Genomic DNA, 16,789 nt, shown 5'->3' with positions numbered 1-16,789 from the left:
CAGGCTAAAATAACAGAATCTATTCAGTCTTGAACAAAGAAGACTATGCGGTGATCTGATTCAAGCATTCAAAATTCTAAAAGGTATTGACAATGTTGACCCAGGGGACTTTTTCGCACTAAAAAAACAAACAAGGACAAATGGAGATTAGATAAAGGGGCATTCAGAACAGAAAATAGGAGGCACTTTTTTGCACAGAGAATTGTGAGGGTCTGGAACCAACTCCCCAGTAATGTTGTTGAAGCTGACACCCTGGGATCCTTCAAGAAGCTGCTTGATGAGATTCTGGGATCAATAAGCTACTTGTTTGATTGCTAAAATCTGTTGTCGCCCCCCCCCCCCCCCCACCTACTTTTTTCCCCACACAGTCTATCAATATCTCGTGACAGGTTAGGATTGAGGGAAGGGCACGTTTACGTTACCAATCAGTTGTATTTTCTGGATTTGTAACATATTTTCTTTGTGAGTTCACAGTGAGGGAAGAGCAGCATTTCTTGTTTTTGAAAATGAAACAATAATAAATAGGTGTGTTTTTGGCTTATTTAATACCTATGCCTCATGAATAAAGATAATTACTACGTACACCCCCCCCCCCCTCCCCCTCCCCCTCCCCCCATTAAAAACACACAGCTAAAGGAATTAACAATCTATTTATAACATCAGCCTCCTCTGTCCTTTTTAGGGTTATTGGATTGATCATCTCGTTCTGCAAGAGACGTCAGATAAAATGTATGCAACATCACACTGTTGAGTATACTACACAACGGACATCACACAGAATATGTTACCGTCGAACTCCGGTCCTCTTAAGAAGCAGACAGCAGGAAGAATTCATTACGCAGACTCAGGTGAGTGACAGGTGAGAGTTGAATGAATTAGTTATTATGATTATTATGATTATTATGATTATTATGATTATTATGATTATTAGACAATCCATTTTGTTTTCTGATTTGGGGATGTGTCAGAAGAATCACACACAAACAACCTGAAGTCTTGTTTTCAGAGTATAAGGTGTGTCAGTCGCTTTGATTGCTGTGACTGTATAGATACAGAGGTGTTTATGGGTTCATAGGGACTGACTTGTGTTTTGTGCTCCTATTCAGATTTTTGTAAGGACACCTGATAATTTTGATAATCACAATACAGTGCTGAAGAGTTATACGCTGAATCGAGAAATTCTGATCTGTTAAAAGAAAGAAAAAGGAACAGAAAGAAAGAAAAACAAACCGTTTAGAAAGAAACATTTATTTAGAAATAAAGGTAGAAAGAATGTTTAGAAAGAAAGAAAATAAATAAATGAATAAATAAATAAATAAATAAATAAATAAAATTACAAACCGCTGTCATCTCTCCTTTCATATTTTAGGAAGATGAAAGAAAAAAGAAAGCAGAGAAAGAGAAGGAGGCTTCCACTGAGAAAGACAAGGAGGCTTCCACTGAGAAAGAGAAGGAGGCTTCCACTGAGAAAGACAAGGAGGCTTCCACTGAGAAAGACAAGGAGGCTTCCACTGAGAAAGACAAGGAAACTTCCACTGAGAAAGACAAGGAGACTTCCACTGAGAAAGACAAGGAGGCTTCCACTGAGAAAGACAAGCAGGCTTCCACTGAGAAAGACAAGGAGGCTTCCACTGAGAAAGAGAAGGAGGCTTCCACTGAGAAAGACAAGGAGGCTTCCACTGAGAAAGACAAGGAGGCTTCCACTGAGAAAGAGAAGGAGGCTTCCACTGAGAAAGACAAGGAGGCTTCCACTGAGAAAGACAAGGAGGCTTCCACTGAGAAAGACAAGGAGGCTTCCACTGAGAAGGACAAGAAGGCTTCCACTGAGAAAGACAAGGAGGCTTCCACTGAGAAAGAAAAGGAGGCTTCCACTGAGAAAAACAAGTAAGCTGTAAGATTAGATTTCTTCTTAAAATTATTATTATTATTATTTATTTCTTAGCAGACGCCCTTATCCAGAGCAACTTACAATTGTTACAAGATATCTAACACAATTTACATCACCTATATCGATACAGTAAAAATATGAAAACGTTTTTGTAAGCATATCGCTCAACGTAACATAAATGCAACAGTTGTGACTGATTTGAAGTCAGTACAAGACTTCCTCTTTCTCTGTGGTTTGCAAACTCTTGCAAAAGGAGGAAACTGCTACTCACTGCAAAACTGTGTTCCTGCAGAATTCCATGGTTCATAAATTTGGTCCATGTTAAACTGGTTTGGAAATCTTAACACTGAACGCAGTCTTTCAATGATTTCTCACCCCTAGAAAGGGAATAAACGGCTGACGAAACAATAAGAGCTTGTGCTATTTAACTGGAACAGAACCATGTGTATACCGCCCCGCACAGGGTGCGTGTTTATCAGAAAAAAAACCTGTGTGATTCATTTGCATAGTGTTTGATTGTTTCTTACAAGGCTTCCACTGAGAAAGAAAATGCGGGCTTCCACTGAGAAACAGCGGCGGAACCAACAGCGCGGGACACGGGCGTGATCCGGACAAGCACCAATCTGCACTCTCTGTGTCATCTCTTATTACAGACCTCACTCTGTAGCTGCAACACCACACGCTTTAATGACAGGCTTAGACACGCCTCTCTTTCAACTGTCTTTTATTCAATTAAGTGTAATTCATATCTGTCAACGTATGGGTGTTCTTTTTTTTGTGAGTGGAGTAATTTTAGAATTTTAAAAAAATCGATTATTTCACGCAATTAAATCTTTTGTAAAGGGGTAAACTAAATCATTAAATCATTATTTGGAAAAAAAACTTGTCTTGTTTATTCTCCTCATTATAATAAACATTCAGGTTTTAATTTGAATCTATACCTATACGAAATTAAATCTATTTGTTTGTGTGGATTATTATTATTATTATTATTATTATTATTATTATTATTATTATTATTATTATCATTATTATTTAATACTAGCATCATTATAATTATATGGAAACACGTATTTAATATATGATGTGTTTAAACAAATACTTTCCATACAATACAGTACAGAAGATTTTGAAAAGGTTTTTAAAGAAATGCGTCAAGCGGCCATATTGGTTCACGCACAAACACCATTTTTGAAAAAGTCAATTGGCAGGCTACGCTGTATCTCGTGACAGGTTAGGATTGAGGAAAGGGCATGTTTACGTGACGAATCACTGCCGATTTCTGGTTTTGTAACATATTTTCATTGGGAGTTCACGGTGAGGAAAGGGCAGATTTTCTTGTTTTTGAAAACGAAACAATACATGTTTTTGGTTTATTTGAAACCTATGCCTCATGAATTATGAATATTGCAGCAGCTTGTTTACAGCAGCAATATTATAACAGCAAAATAACATTCAAAGAGGAAGTAAAATATCTGAGATACAAATGTCAACATCATAGATGAAGAGAAACAAATTGCAAATATATTAAAATGATTACTTTTCACAAGTTTTTACAAAGGAGGATACAGACAACATGCCCCACATATCGACCTGTTCCTACCCAGTTTTAAATAACTTTAGCATGACAGAGGCAGAAGTGTTAAAGGGACTAGGAGCTCTTAAAATAAACAAATCCTCTGGGCTGGATGAGATCCTTCCAGTAGTACTCAAAGAAATGAAAAAATTTACAAACCGCTAACTAAGATCATGCAACAGTCTCTTGAGACTGGGGTTGTACCAACAGACTGGAGAATTGCGAATATAATACCGTTCCACAAAAAGGGAGACAAAACCAAACCAGGTTATTTAGATTTCCAGAAAGCTTTTGACAAAGTCCCACATAAAAGATTAATTCTCAAACTAAACGCAGTAGGGATTCAAGGAAATGCATGCACATGGATTAGGGAGTGGTTAACATGTAGAAACAGAAAGTACTGATTAGAGGAGAAACCTCAAAATGGAGCGAGGTAACCAGTGGTGTACCACAGGGATCAGTATTAGGTCCTCTGCTATTCCTAATCTACACTAATGACTTAGATTCTTGTATAGTAAGCAAACTTGTTAAATTTGCAGACGACACAAAAATAGGAGGAGTGGCAAACACTGTTGCAGCAGCAAAGGTCATTCAAAATGATCTAGACAGCATTCAGAAGAGGGCAGACACATGGCAAATGACATTAACATAGAAATGTGTAAGGTACTGCACGCAGGCAATAAATGTGCATTATAAGTACCATATGGGAGATACTGAAACTGAAGAAGGAATCTATGAAAAAGATCTAGGACTGAGAAATGTCTTCATCTAGACAATGTGGGGAAGCTATAAAAAAGTCAAAAAAAATGCTTGCATATATTATAAAAAGTGTTGTTAAAACTTTACAATGCATTAGTAAGACCTCATCTAGAATATTGTGTTCAGTTGTGGTCACCTTCGCTACAAAAAGGATATTGCTGCTCTAGAAAGAGTGCAATGAAGAGCGACTAGAATTATCCTGGGTTTAAAAGGCATGTCGTATGCAGACAGGCTAAAAGAATTGAATCTATTCAGTCTTGAACAAAGAAGACTATGCGGTGATCTGATTCAAGCATTCAAAATTCTAAAAAGGTATTGACAATGTTGACCCAGGGGACTTTTTCGAACTGAAAAAAACAAACAATGACAAATGGAGATTAGATAAAGGGGCATTCAGAACAGAAAATAGGAGGCAATTTTTTGCACAGAGAATTGTGAGGATCTGGAACCAACTCCCCAGTAATGTTATTGAAGCTGACACCCTGGGATCCTTCAAGAAGCTGCTTGATGAGATTCTGGGATCAATAAGCTACTTGTTTGATTGCTAAAATCTGTTGTCGCCCCCCCACCTACTTTTTTCCCCACATAGTCTATCAATATCTCGTGACAGGTTAGGATTGAGGGAAGGGCACGTTTATGTTACTAATCAGTTGTATTTTCTGGATTTGTAACATATTTTCTTTGTGAGTTCACAGTGAGGGAAGAGCAGCTTTTCTTGTTTTTGAAAATGAAACAATAATACATAGGTGTGTTTTGGCTTATTTAATACCTATGCCTCATGAATAAAGATAATTACTACGTACACAGACACACACACCCCTATTAAGAACACACAGCTAAAGGAATTAACAATCTATTTATAACATCAGCCTCCTCTGTCCTTTTTGGGGTTATTGAAATGATCATCTCGTTCTGCAAGACACGTCAGATAATATGCTTGCAACATCACACTGTTGAGTATACTACACCACGGACATCACACAGAATATGTTACCGTCGAACTCCGGTCCTCTTAAGAAGCAGACAGCAGGATGAATTCAATACGCAGACTCAGGTGAGTGACTGAGAGTTGAATGAATCAGTATGGAGAGCTTAAAAAACAGTTTGGGGGTTTAGGGTCAGGGTTAGGTTTGTGCCTAGAATGAGAGACGAGAACTAAAAACTCACCAAGTTTAGATGGTATGAAATTGTAGAAGAAGCTCTCTCTCTCTCACTGCCTGCGACGGCTTTTTGTCAACTTTCTTTTTTTTTTTTCCAGCTCCTTTATCAAAATGAATAAAATGCCGTATGATAAATTCACTTTCCACTTTCAAAACTTGCAACGAGCCCCACACAGAAGAGAGACGTGGCTGTGCCAGATTCTGAGAATGAAAGAGGGGGAGCCAACTTTACAGGTGTTCAAAAACAAAGGGTCCAAACACGCAGAACACATCTGCTTGCGGGCGAACGAAGCTGCGATTCGAGGTGCTGATCGATATGAAATAACCTGGTACATCAGCTGGAGCCCCTGCGATGAATGCGCACCTCAAATAATTGAATTTGTGAAGAAGCACCCCAATGGGAAGCTGAATATCTTTGCCTCCCGGCTGTATTACTGTGAAGAACCTGACAATCTGAAATCAAAAACACCTGAAGAACAAGCTGAAATTAAACAAAAAATTCAACGTTGCAGAGAGGGCTTAGGCAATCTTGAAGGACATGGAAAAATTTGCTTAAAAGTGATGACCTTAAAAGGTGAGTTATTATTATTTGTAGTAGTAGTAGTAGTAATAGGATGATGATGATGATGATGATGATGATGATGTTTTACAGCAGGGGTTTCAAAACTCAGTCTCTGGGGGGCCACAGTGTCTTCTAGCTTTCGTTCCACCTGAGCTCTCAATTACTTAATTGGTTTAATTATTTGATTAACTGGACACATTTAACACTTCTCTTCAGGCCTCAAAATGTTTCATAGGTAGCGTACCTTGAATCAAGTGCATTTTTAAAACCATCAACCGTAAAAGACCTTGAAAAATATTAAATATGTCAAATTCAACAAATAATTCGATGAATTATGTTAATTGAGATCTTAAGTTGGAATGAAAACCAGAAGACCTTGCGACCCTCGAGGACTGGAGTTTGACACCCCTGTTTTACAGTCTTGTCGTACACTGTGGTGGCGTGAGAAGCGTGTTTAATAATAAGTTTGTCCATCTGTAATAAAGTTGATAACAAGACTGACCGCTCAAAACAAACTCTACTAGCAGGGCATGAGCTCAACAAAACAGAAGACAGGGAGCCAACGCTCTTGTGGTTTATATATGTCACCAGAAACCCTTGATAGAATTATAACCTTATTATGCAAAGTTGGGTGTACATTATTATTAAAACCTAGTCTAGTTTTCAGAGTATAAGGTGTGTCAGTCCGCTTTGATTGCTGTGAGTGTATAGGAGGCTGTGTGGTCCAGTGGTTAAAGAAAAGGGCTTGTAACCAGGAGGTCCCCGGTTCAAATCCCACCTCAGCCACTGACTCATTGTGTGACCCTGAGCAAGTCACTTCACCTCCTTGTGCTCCGTCTTTCGGGTGAGACGTAATTGTAAGTGACTCTGCAGCTGATGCATAGTTCACACACCCTAGTCTCTGTAAGTCTCCTTGGATAAAGGCGTCTGCTAAATAAACAAATAATAATAATTGATACAGAGAGTTTATGGGTTCACAGGGATTGACTTGTGTCTTGTGTTCCTATTCAGAGATTCAGGACTGTTTTCATCGCTTTGTTGAATTTAAACCCTGGGGAAAGCTTGAAGAAGATTCACATCTCTATGCTGAGAAACTGAAAGAGATAACTGTAAGGACATCTGATAATCACAATGCAGTGCTCAAGCAGGATATATACACTGAATCGAGAAATTCAAAGAGAGATGATCTGTTGAAAGTGACTGGAAAGAAAGTGTAGAAATGTGAATGCTGATTATAGATGCTGGATCACTGCTGTTGATAACTCAATCGAGAAATTCAAAGAGAGATGGTCTGTTGAAAGTGATTAGAAAGAAAGAAAGATAGATCTAAATAAATAAAAAAATAAAAAAGAAAGTTTAGAAAGAAAGAGAATTACCAACTGCTATCTTCATTCCTTTTTTCATATTTTAGAAAGAAGAAAGAAAAAAGAAAATAGAGAAAGACAAGGCTTCCGTTAAGAAAGACAAGGCTTCCACTGAGAAAGACAAGCAGACTTCCGCTGAGAAAGAGCAGCGGAACCGACAGCGCGGGACACGGGTGTGATCCAGACAAGCAGCAATCTTTATCTTCACTTACTTTGAATCTGGTGAAGTCCATTTGTAACCACAGGTATTAGGGACCCCACAGCCTGACACCCCCACACTGTAGATTCACTCTCCCTGTGCAGGAGGGATTAGTCGCCCCACAGCCTGACTCCCCCACACTGTAGATTCACTCTCCCTGTGCAGTAGGGATTAGTCGCCCCACATCCTGACAGTAAATGATCTTGACATCTGTCTTGCTAATGACCTCAAACAGAAGATTTTTTTTATATTAGTATTATAAATGATTGTACAATTATCTATAAACTGTATATAGTGATACTGACCTGTTCTCCCTTTTATTTACATTATATTCCAGTGAAGAAAAAATGCTCCTGTTTGAAAAAATTATGTTGCCTTGGTTAACAAGTCCTCCCCTGAAGAGGCAAAACGCAAAGCTGGGAAACTGCTGGGTGTCTCAATCAATTTTTCTATGTTCTTTGACGTACGCCGTGCCTTCCTTTGAGAACGATGTGGTCATCACTTTCAGTCTTTGATCCATTCACATTTAAATGAACGTGTGAAACCCTCTCACTCACATTGTACATCGATTTGGGGCTGCTGCCTCAGTGCAGTATATTCATGCTGCCCTCTCTAATCAAACATTCTTGAAGGACATTCAATCTCCAATGTTTCAATTTTTATTTCTCCCAATTTGCAGTTGTCAATACCTGGTATGGGAAGTAAAAAAAAAACAACAATTTACAGCTATGGCTAAAAGTTTTGCATCACCTAGAATTTTGGGATTAAGACCATTTAAAACAAACAAACAAAAAGAAACAAATAAACTACAAAATGATATCGCAAAAGTCATAACAGTAGAACAGCAGTATTTCATGTTAGATTTTGAAAATGTCACATTTTTCAATTTTTGTCACTTTCCGTTAGGTTCATGGAAAACTGCAAAGCGGTGTGTAATTCAATATGTTAACAAGGGAACATTATTCAGCAGCTTTCACTGGACTCCATGAAGCTGAGGGAGTTCATTCTATATAGAGGGTGTGGAATTCAATATGTTAACAAGGGAACATTATTCAGCAGCTTTCATTGGACTCTATGAAGCTGAGGGAGTTCATTCTATATAGAGGGGGTGGAATTCAATATGTTAACAAGGGAACATTATTCAGCAGCTTTCATTGGACTCTATGAAGCTGAGGGAGTTCATTCTATATAGAGGGGGTGGAATTCAATATGTTAACAAGGGAACATTATTCAGCAGCTTTCATTGGACTCTATGAAGCTGAGGGAGTTCATTCTATATAGAGGGGGTGGAATTCAATATGTTAACAAGGGAACATTATTCAGCAGCTTTCATTGGACTCTATGAAGCTGAGGGAGTTCATTCTATATAGAGGGGGTGGAATTCAATATGTTAACAAGGGAACATTATTCAGCAGCTTTCATTGGACTCTATGAAGCTGAGGGAGTTCATTCTATATAGAGGGGGTGGAATTCAATATGTTAACAACAATATGTCCTTCGACTTTACGAAGCAAAAAGAGTTCTATAGGGTGATGATGCAAAACTTTTGGCCAGAGCTGTGCAGTAACTGTGAATTATTTAAGATGTTAAGATTAACCCACTAAGTACCAAATAATTTTCTTTAAAAAAAAATCAGAACCCAGGCTGTATTTGTGTCATTTAATATATTCTAAATCAATATTTTCTTCACATCATTTTTTATTTTGTTAATTTTGTCACCTATTGCTATCCTGTGTTATTTGGCCACCCATGATATCTGTTGTAAACAGTGAGACAGATGAACAGAGAGACAGCCAGCCAGCCTTGCTAGATTACCCTTCACTGTATAACTAAGGGTCGTCTCATCACAATTTGATAAGCAGTTCTCCGTGTAAAGAAACATGTGAGACTGCGGGGTGTCAACAGCGGTTCATTTGTAAACAAGAAGGTACTAGATTTTATAATTAATTAAGGAAGAGGGACGGCATATTTGTTTCCTGACCCAGTGTACTGACCTTGATCGAAAGCAGTTCCCGTATATGCTTCAGATTCTCCTCTGCTTGTAGATCGGGAGGGTTTTGTGTCTTATTGGTGTCGGCTGCACGTCTGCCTTTCAATGAGAGTTTCCATTATAATATTATTTCCATTCCATAACAAATTATGATTGATTAATGCATTCTGGGGTTATTTTTTTGTTTGTTTTAATTGTTAATTTATCGGGAGTCTGTGATAGGATTTTTTATTCCACTTTTCAACTAAAGACTTTTTTGATCTCTAATGATAGTGTGTGTATATATATATATATATATATATATATATATATATATATATATATATATATATATATATATATATATATATATACCGAGCATCAAAAGAAACTTATCACTATTATAACACATTTATTTTCGGAAAAAAAGGTATAAAAATGATGGACATCGACGAAATGTTTTTGGTTTCTTTTTAATCACTTGATCATTCATCCTTGACCATGACACGCTTGAGTGACTATGACTGAAGCATATGCACTTAATCACCTAATTAGTGAGACAGTTGATTGGACACGGGATATGGAGCGATTTCAGCTGTTGATTTGCAAGCAATAAAGAAAATCACAGAAAAAAAAAACAATATGCCACGTCTGTCAAGAGAGCAGCGCCTTCGTGCGATCGGCATGTTGGAGGCTGGACTAGGGCAGCATACTGTGGCTCGCCGTCTTGGGGACTCACAGCCAGCAATTTCAAACCTGGCAAGATGGTATAACCAGACACACTCTGTCAATGACAGCGCCACCAACTGGGAGACCAAGAGTCACAACACCTGCCCGAGAGCGACAGATCATTCTGCAGCATCTTCGTAACGTCAATTGTTAATCAGCACAATAAAAAGTCACTGCACCTGCTCTAAAACAGAGTTTGTCATTTTTCGATCACATCTAGTGAATTTTATCCAAATACAAGTTATAAGTTTCTTTTTGATGCTCTTTTGAGCAAAAACTTGTTTTATATAAAGTTTTTGCTCAAAAGAGCCAACTTCCCAACGTTTCTGTGTGTTTAACACGCCTTTGTCAAGGGAAAGCGTGTTTGAAAATATTTTTTGTAAAAATTTTTTTTATTATTATGAAGTACACGTACATTTAAAATTATATATATATATATATATATATATATATATATATATATATATATATATATATATATATATATATATAATATATTTATATACATATTTAAAACAACTCTTTAAAAAGTTATCACCAAAATAAAAATTATAACAAATTCCTTACCAAAACCTCTATCAGAACCTCTGCTGAAATCAGCAATTTGTTTTAATATATATATATATATATATATATATATATATATATATATATATATATATATATATATATGTACACTTTAAAAAAATGCACGCCACCCCTCTGAATACACCGTTTCGCATCGCAGCTGGCACTTAGACAGACAGGTAAGGCTATCCAATCACCACAGTTCAAACTCCGACAACACCAAGTTCAGACAGCAGCCAATCGCAAACAGGAGTGGGCGGGTTCCAAAGACGTAGTATTTGAGCGCATTGTTAATAATGGCGGCGCTGTAAAAAAAACTGAAACAGAGACGGTGAGTCATATATTGTTTATTTTTTTACATATCGAATTTAATAAACTTGTCTTTTGCTGTGCTGTTTTTAGAAAGACCGCAAAGCAGAGAATGTAATGTTAACGCGTGCTGGCATTGCGTGTCATTTATTTTGTATTAAAATGATGTGTTTTATGTAGCAGCCTGTGCTAAGCATACCGTCGCAATTCAAGTGTGTAAACAGGAACAGATTCGCCTGGTCGTCTTAACTGTGGCACTAATTGTGATTCGGATAATGTACCGCAATTTAACAAATAACTTACGTGTAGATGAGTTATTACTAGGAATATCAAAAGATCTAATGAAACATTTGTCTCGTATTTAGAGGTTGCCGTATGCAAGAGAGTCAAACAAAAAAAAAACAACCCAAAAATAATAGATAAATAAACGGCTGTCTTTACGCCGTCGGTAGCGTGCAGAGAGCTACACAAATGCGCGCTTATTGCGGTCGGGCAGGTCACACTTTGTGTTGCGATGTGTTTGTGTGTGTTTTTAAGATTGTTCCGCGTGAGATTTAAAGTATTTTTTGTGCAGCACGCGTCTAAACTTACGGTAGAAAAGGGGGGAGGGTATACGAGTGCCGTGAGCGGGGCTGTGGTTGAGTACAGCACAGAAATTAGTGCGCCCCATCCCCCTCCGATAAAACACATACAGCTATGACCAAAAGTTTTGCATTATTATCCCAAAGAAAAGTATTTGGTACTTAGTGGGTTAATCTTAACATCTTAAATAATTCACAGTTACTGCACAGCTCTGGACAATTTTTTTTTTCATCATCACCCTATAGAATGAACTGATTTTGCTTCATAAAGCCTTATGAAACCTGCTGTACAATGTTACCTTAACATATAGAATCACACGCCGTTATACCACCGCTTTGTAGTTTTCCATCTACTTTAAGAATGTGACATTTCTTAAATCTAACATGAAATACTCCTGCACTGCTATTGTTATGGCTTCCAGTATAGACCCTTTTTTTGCGCGATATCATGTTGCAGTTTCTTTGAATACATGATGTTAATTTAAAAATATCTAAATTATGTTCGTATAGTTTGTATCTTTTATTATGACTCGATCCTAATACTCTAGGTGATGTGCAAAGCTGTGGGGTGGGGTGGGGTGGGGTGGGGTGGGGGGGTGGATGATGTCACTGACAGGCTGGTTTATATTGCTGGGATGGGGGTGGATGATGTCACTGACAGGCTGGTATATATTGCTGGGATGGATGATGTCACTGACAGGCTGGGTTATATTGTTGGGATGGGGGGTGGATGATGTCACTGACAGGCTGGGTTATATTGTTGGGATGGGGGGTGGATGATGTCACTGACACGCTGGTTTATATTGCTGGGATGGGGGATGGATGATGTCACTGACAGGCTGGTTTATATTGCTGGGATGGGGGATGGATGATGTCACTGACAGGCTGGTTTATATTGCTGGGATGGGGGATGGATGATGTCACTGACAGGCTGGTATATATTGCTGGGATGGATGATGTCACTGACACGCTGGTTTATATTGCTGGGATGGGGGGTGGATGATGTCACTGACAGGCTGGTTAAACTCATTGTAATTTCTTATCCGACACTGTTCTGTTCATGCTGTTGACTGACTGACTGACTGACTTACACTGTCAATTAAACCAGCCTGTACTAAATATAGTATCATTTCCCTCAGTTCCACACAGATGCAGAGTTGAGATCGGAGAGACCCAACCATGGAGTCTGTTCATCCCAACCCAGCGCCGATCCGGTGGGTGGTATCGGAGAACCGGGAGGTCCGGATCAAAGAGGAGCCTGTGCCGTGCTGTGACCCTCCCAGAGAGTCGGTCCCGGTGCCACAGTATGGACTGGTGTACATGCAGCAGCAGTACAGCAGGCCCCAGACTGAACAGAACCACACTACACAGGACCAAACCTATGTTCAGCAAGGACCGTCTGCCAGCGTCCCTTCAACATGTGAGTAGGGTTCTTTGATAGATCAGTGTTTGTGATACAAGCTCATTATGAAAGCAGTAAACACACATATAAATATTTCCAAAAATATCTGAACGCTCTTAACCTGGTGTAGAACCTGACGGTTTAAAATGACAATGCAAGTTTCCTTTTTCATTCCTGTGTGTAATACACACACACACACACACACACACAGTGTACAGGTAACATGCTCAACTGTGTCTTATTAAACTCCTAGTAAAAGCAGTAATGGATCTGCTATGCAATAGTTTTATTTCCATCTCCTCTCTCTCCTATCTATCTAAATCCCCTCAAATGTAAACACATTATTAATAATAATAATAATAATAATTATTATTATTATTATGATAATAATGACAATTGGTTACTCAGCAGATGTTTTTATCCAAAGCGACTTACAGAGACTAGGGGGGTGAACTCTGCATCAACAGCTGCTGCTGCTGCTGCTGCTGCAGAGTCACTTCCAATAGGACCTTGTTTGTTTGACGTCTCATCCGAAGGACGGAGCACAAGGAGGTTCAGTGACTTGCTCAGGGTCACACACACACACACACACACACACACAAAGTGACACAGATAAACTGGCTTATATAAAACAGAGTTTTGTACAAATTAGTAATAAGACTTATTATTCCCACAAATGCATGATGCCAATAAACCACTGATAACGTGATAACTTTTTTTTTTTTTTTTTTTTACGCAGACGCCGAAGGCAATCAGGGGTTCCAACATCCCGTCATCAAAGAGGAGACTTCGGAAACAGAGTGCACCCCCAGGCCGGACCCACCCCAACCCGGGATCCTCCGAGTGAGCCGGTTCGACCTGGAGAGGGGCTCCACCCGGTTCAAATTCCTCCGTCAGACCCCGTCCCTCCGGGCCGTGGTGCGGGATACGGAGCAGCGGCCCGTCCACATCAAAGTGGAGGTTTACGAGCCGGGCGGAGACGTCAAGGAAGAGGAAGAGGAGCGGCAGTGCGACTCCGTCAACCAGGAGGAAGAGGCCTGCGCTCTGGAACCCGGGCAGATCAAGGTGGAAGACCCGGAGCCGGATTCTGTTCCCGAGACCCGGCGGTCGGTCCGGATTGGAGAGGAGGCGCCTGAAAAAGCTGTTGTCTCCAGCGTGGACAGTGGACAACCTGCCCTCTCCAGTATGGACAGTGGACAACCTGCTGCTCTCCTTGGTATTGTCAGTGGACTGTCTGTTAACAATATTACTGTTAAAGGGCAAAAGTTGGTCTGTAATTTGTATGACGGACAAACTTCTGTCCACAGTATGGACACTGTCCCCCCCAGACAATGTTCTTCCCACAGTAATCAGGCTGTCTCTCCACTGGAAATGTCCTACAATCGGGGGGAGGAAACTGTCCTTACTGACAAACTGGACGATGTCCATGGTGATGCTGTCGTCAGTGGATTGGGATCTGTCCTCAATCAATACCGTGCCCCTGGACTACATGCTGTCAGTCTTCAGAAAAACGCCCCTAACTATGTCTCACAACTGGCGTCTGCTCGCGTCAAGAAAGAAGCTCCGCAAGAGGAATCTGTCCGCATAGAAATGGAGGTCCCTCAAGCTGCAGTTGTCCAAAAGGAAGTCCACACTAATGATGAACATCAACTAGACTCTACCAACACCAACAAAGACGTCCCGCTTGTGGAATCTGTCTATACGGACCAAGAGAAGGTCCCTGAACCAAAATACATGCCCCCCAACAAGCTAAATGACGTCCGCTCGGACAACAGTCTTCCACGAGTGGAATCTGTCCACCATACCGTGTCCGCCCCTGAAGCAGTTCCTGAGGGCAGTGATGACGTCTCTGCTATGGACACTGATCCTGCAGAGAAGGAGGAGGAGGGGGGTGAAAAAGAAGGCTCCCAGATTTCCGATGACCCCCCTGAACCTCGGTCAGCCCGCTCGGATGTGAAGACCCCCGACCCCCATGGGGCAGACGAGACTGAAATGGAATCTGACCTAGAAAACGATGACCCTGGACCGGACTCGGTCGTTATCGACAAGAAGGTCCACGAAACCGGATCCCTCCACCCTAACGAGAAGACCTCTGAAGACATAAAGGTCCCAGATCCGAAGACTTTCGGCACCAACGCCCCTGAAAACCAGGACGCTAAAATCCTAGAAAAGAGAGAAAAGGCAGCAGGCCGAGAAGATGACCCTCAACTGCAGTCTCTCCTTCAACCGACAACCAACCGACCCCAACTGCAGTCTGTTCATCATCATAGTAATAATAATAAGAAGAAGACACTCCCTCCTGCAAAGACTGACCGGGTGGGAGATGAAGACACAGACACTCCTTTAGAGGAGGGAGGAACGGAGATGGAGTCCGTTCCTGGAGACGAACACGGAGACGAGCCGGGGACAGTTCGCACGTCGCTGAGAAACTCCGCCAAGGGTTCTGCAGATGCTAAAACAGAAGAGATGGCAGCCGAGCCGGCCACCGCTGATGTGAAATGTGAGTACGTTGCTTTGACGTGCTTGGTGTTAAACTATCCAGCTTCTGTTTCAATGTATTTTTTTCTTGATTTCTTTTTTTTTTTAGATTCTTTTGGTATCTCGTTTTCTGTTGCAGTTTTGACATCCTGGTGACTTTTTAAAAATGTGGATTTTAAAGCCTGCCCACTCAATAGCTGTTTCACCTATTATTCCCATTCCTGCATTGTAACTCAGTCTAATATCACTAGACTGAACTGGACTGGAATTACATTGCAGGGATGGAAATGAGATTCAGTTTCGCCCATTCCAGTTTTTACTACCAGCTTGATCAACAGGCCCAGGTGTGTCTTTTTATAGATCAAAGTACTCTTATTTCCATCCCTGCACTGTCCTAAAGAAGACGCTGCCAGCCAAAACGTTTGTCTACATGACTTGGTTTCTCGTAGTTTTGCTTTCGAACCCTGACTGAGCGTTAAGGAGCTGCGGATGATCAACCTTCAGCCTTTCACAGCAGTCTCTAATGAGTGGCCCCCCTGTATCACAATTAATAAATCCTCGATATTTGCAGGAAATATTTACTCTAACATTTTTCTTTCTCTCCCTTAAACCAGGCGTGATCGCAGAATCCCATGCCTGCCCCCACTGCCCGACGGCTTTCCCCGCGAGTCAGGATTTGGACAAGCACATGAAAAAGCTGCACGGAGAAGAACGCGCCGAGAAACGCAGGACGAGGCCCGTGAGCTCGAGAAGGACTTCCTCACGATCCAGACAGACGTCCCAGTCCCAGGCGCAAAATCCAGAACCCGCCGACGCCGGCACGGACAAGAACCTCGGCAAACATAGCTGCGCGGACTGCGGGGAACGTTTCCCCACACCGAAAACCTTAAAAAAACACAGGGACACCCACCAGGAAGGTCAGTGTCATCCGTGCAAGAAGTGCTCTAAGACTTTCAGAGACTTGGAGCTCCTTAAAAGGCACCGGCTGGTCCACAGAGAAACGGAGGCTGCCTCTAAAGATGTCGGACTGTTGATTTTAGAGGCAAGCCGCTGGCGGAGGAAACACCGGTGCGCCGAATGCGGGAAGCACTTTCTCTACGCCGCCAACCTCAAGAAGCACCGTCTGCAGCAGCACAAGGGCAAGCCGCTCCCCTACCCCTGTGGCGAGTGCGGCCGCTGTTTCACAGACCCGTCGCATCTGAAGATGCACCAGAAAATCCACAGCAACGAGACTCCCGTCGCGTTC

At 40.9% G+C, this 16,789-nt stretch overlaps 2 protein-coding genes across 2 annotated transcripts in view; both read left to right on the top strand.

The window, feature by feature from the left end:
* Window positions 1-639: 639 nt before the first annotated feature.
* Window positions 640-9,158, top strand: LOC117966706 (axoneme-associated protein mst101(2)-like). Its single transcript, XM_059021860.1, has 5 exons — window positions 640-848; window positions 1,370-1,884; window positions 5,482-5,957; window positions 6,957-7,054; window positions 7,357-9,158. Exons 1-5 carry the CDS (start codon window positions 732-734, stop codon window positions 7,486-7,488), a joined length of 1,338 nt encoding a protein of 445 aa, XP_058877843.1. The 5' UTR covers window positions 640-731; the 3' UTR covers window positions 7,489-9,158.
* A 1,837-nt stretch (window positions 9,159-10,995) lies between these two features.
* Window positions 10,996-16,789, top strand: part of LOC117410063 (zinc finger protein 142-like) — an 8,927-nt gene continuing 3,133 nt past the window's right edge. The window contains exons 1-4 of the mRNA XM_034016430.3: window positions 10,996-11,104; window positions 12,803-13,083; window positions 13,805-15,565; window positions 16,158-16,789. The exon at window positions 16,158-16,789 is cut by the window's right edge and continues 372 nt beyond it. Of these exons, the coding sequence (XP_033872321.3) occupies window positions 12,843-13,083; window positions 13,805-15,565; window positions 16,158-16,789 (2,634 nt within the window). The 5' untranslated portion in view covers window positions 10,996-11,104; window positions 12,803-12,842. The remainder of the gene's footprint in view (window positions 11,105-12,802; window positions 13,084-13,804; window positions 15,566-16,157) is intronic.

Source organism: Acipenser ruthenus, unplaced genomic scaffold (genome assembly GCF_902713425.1).
Source record: "Acipenser ruthenus unplaced genomic scaffold, fAciRut3.2 maternal haplotype, whole genome shotgun sequence".
In the NCBI taxonomy this organism is placed as follows: Eukaryota; Metazoa; Chordata; class Actinopteri; order Acipenseriformes; family Acipenseridae; genus Acipenser; species Acipenser ruthenus.
This window is presented reverse-complemented; position numbering and strand designations above follow the sequence as displayed.

Bases quoted from the DNA above. Each gene is read 5' to 3' on its own strand.
- LOC117966706 (XM_059021860.1), top strand. From the start codon at position 732: ATGCAACATCACACTGTTGAGTATACTACACAACGGACATCACACAGA. The intron at 1,885-5,481 runs GTAAGCTGTAAG...TTTTTTTTCCAG, and splicing joins GCTTCCACTGAGAAAAACAA to CTCCTTTATCAAAATGAATA. The intron at 7,055-7,356 runs GTAAGGACATCT...TTCATATTTTAG, and splicing joins AGAAACTGAAAGAGATAACT to AAAGAAGAAAGAAAAAAGAA.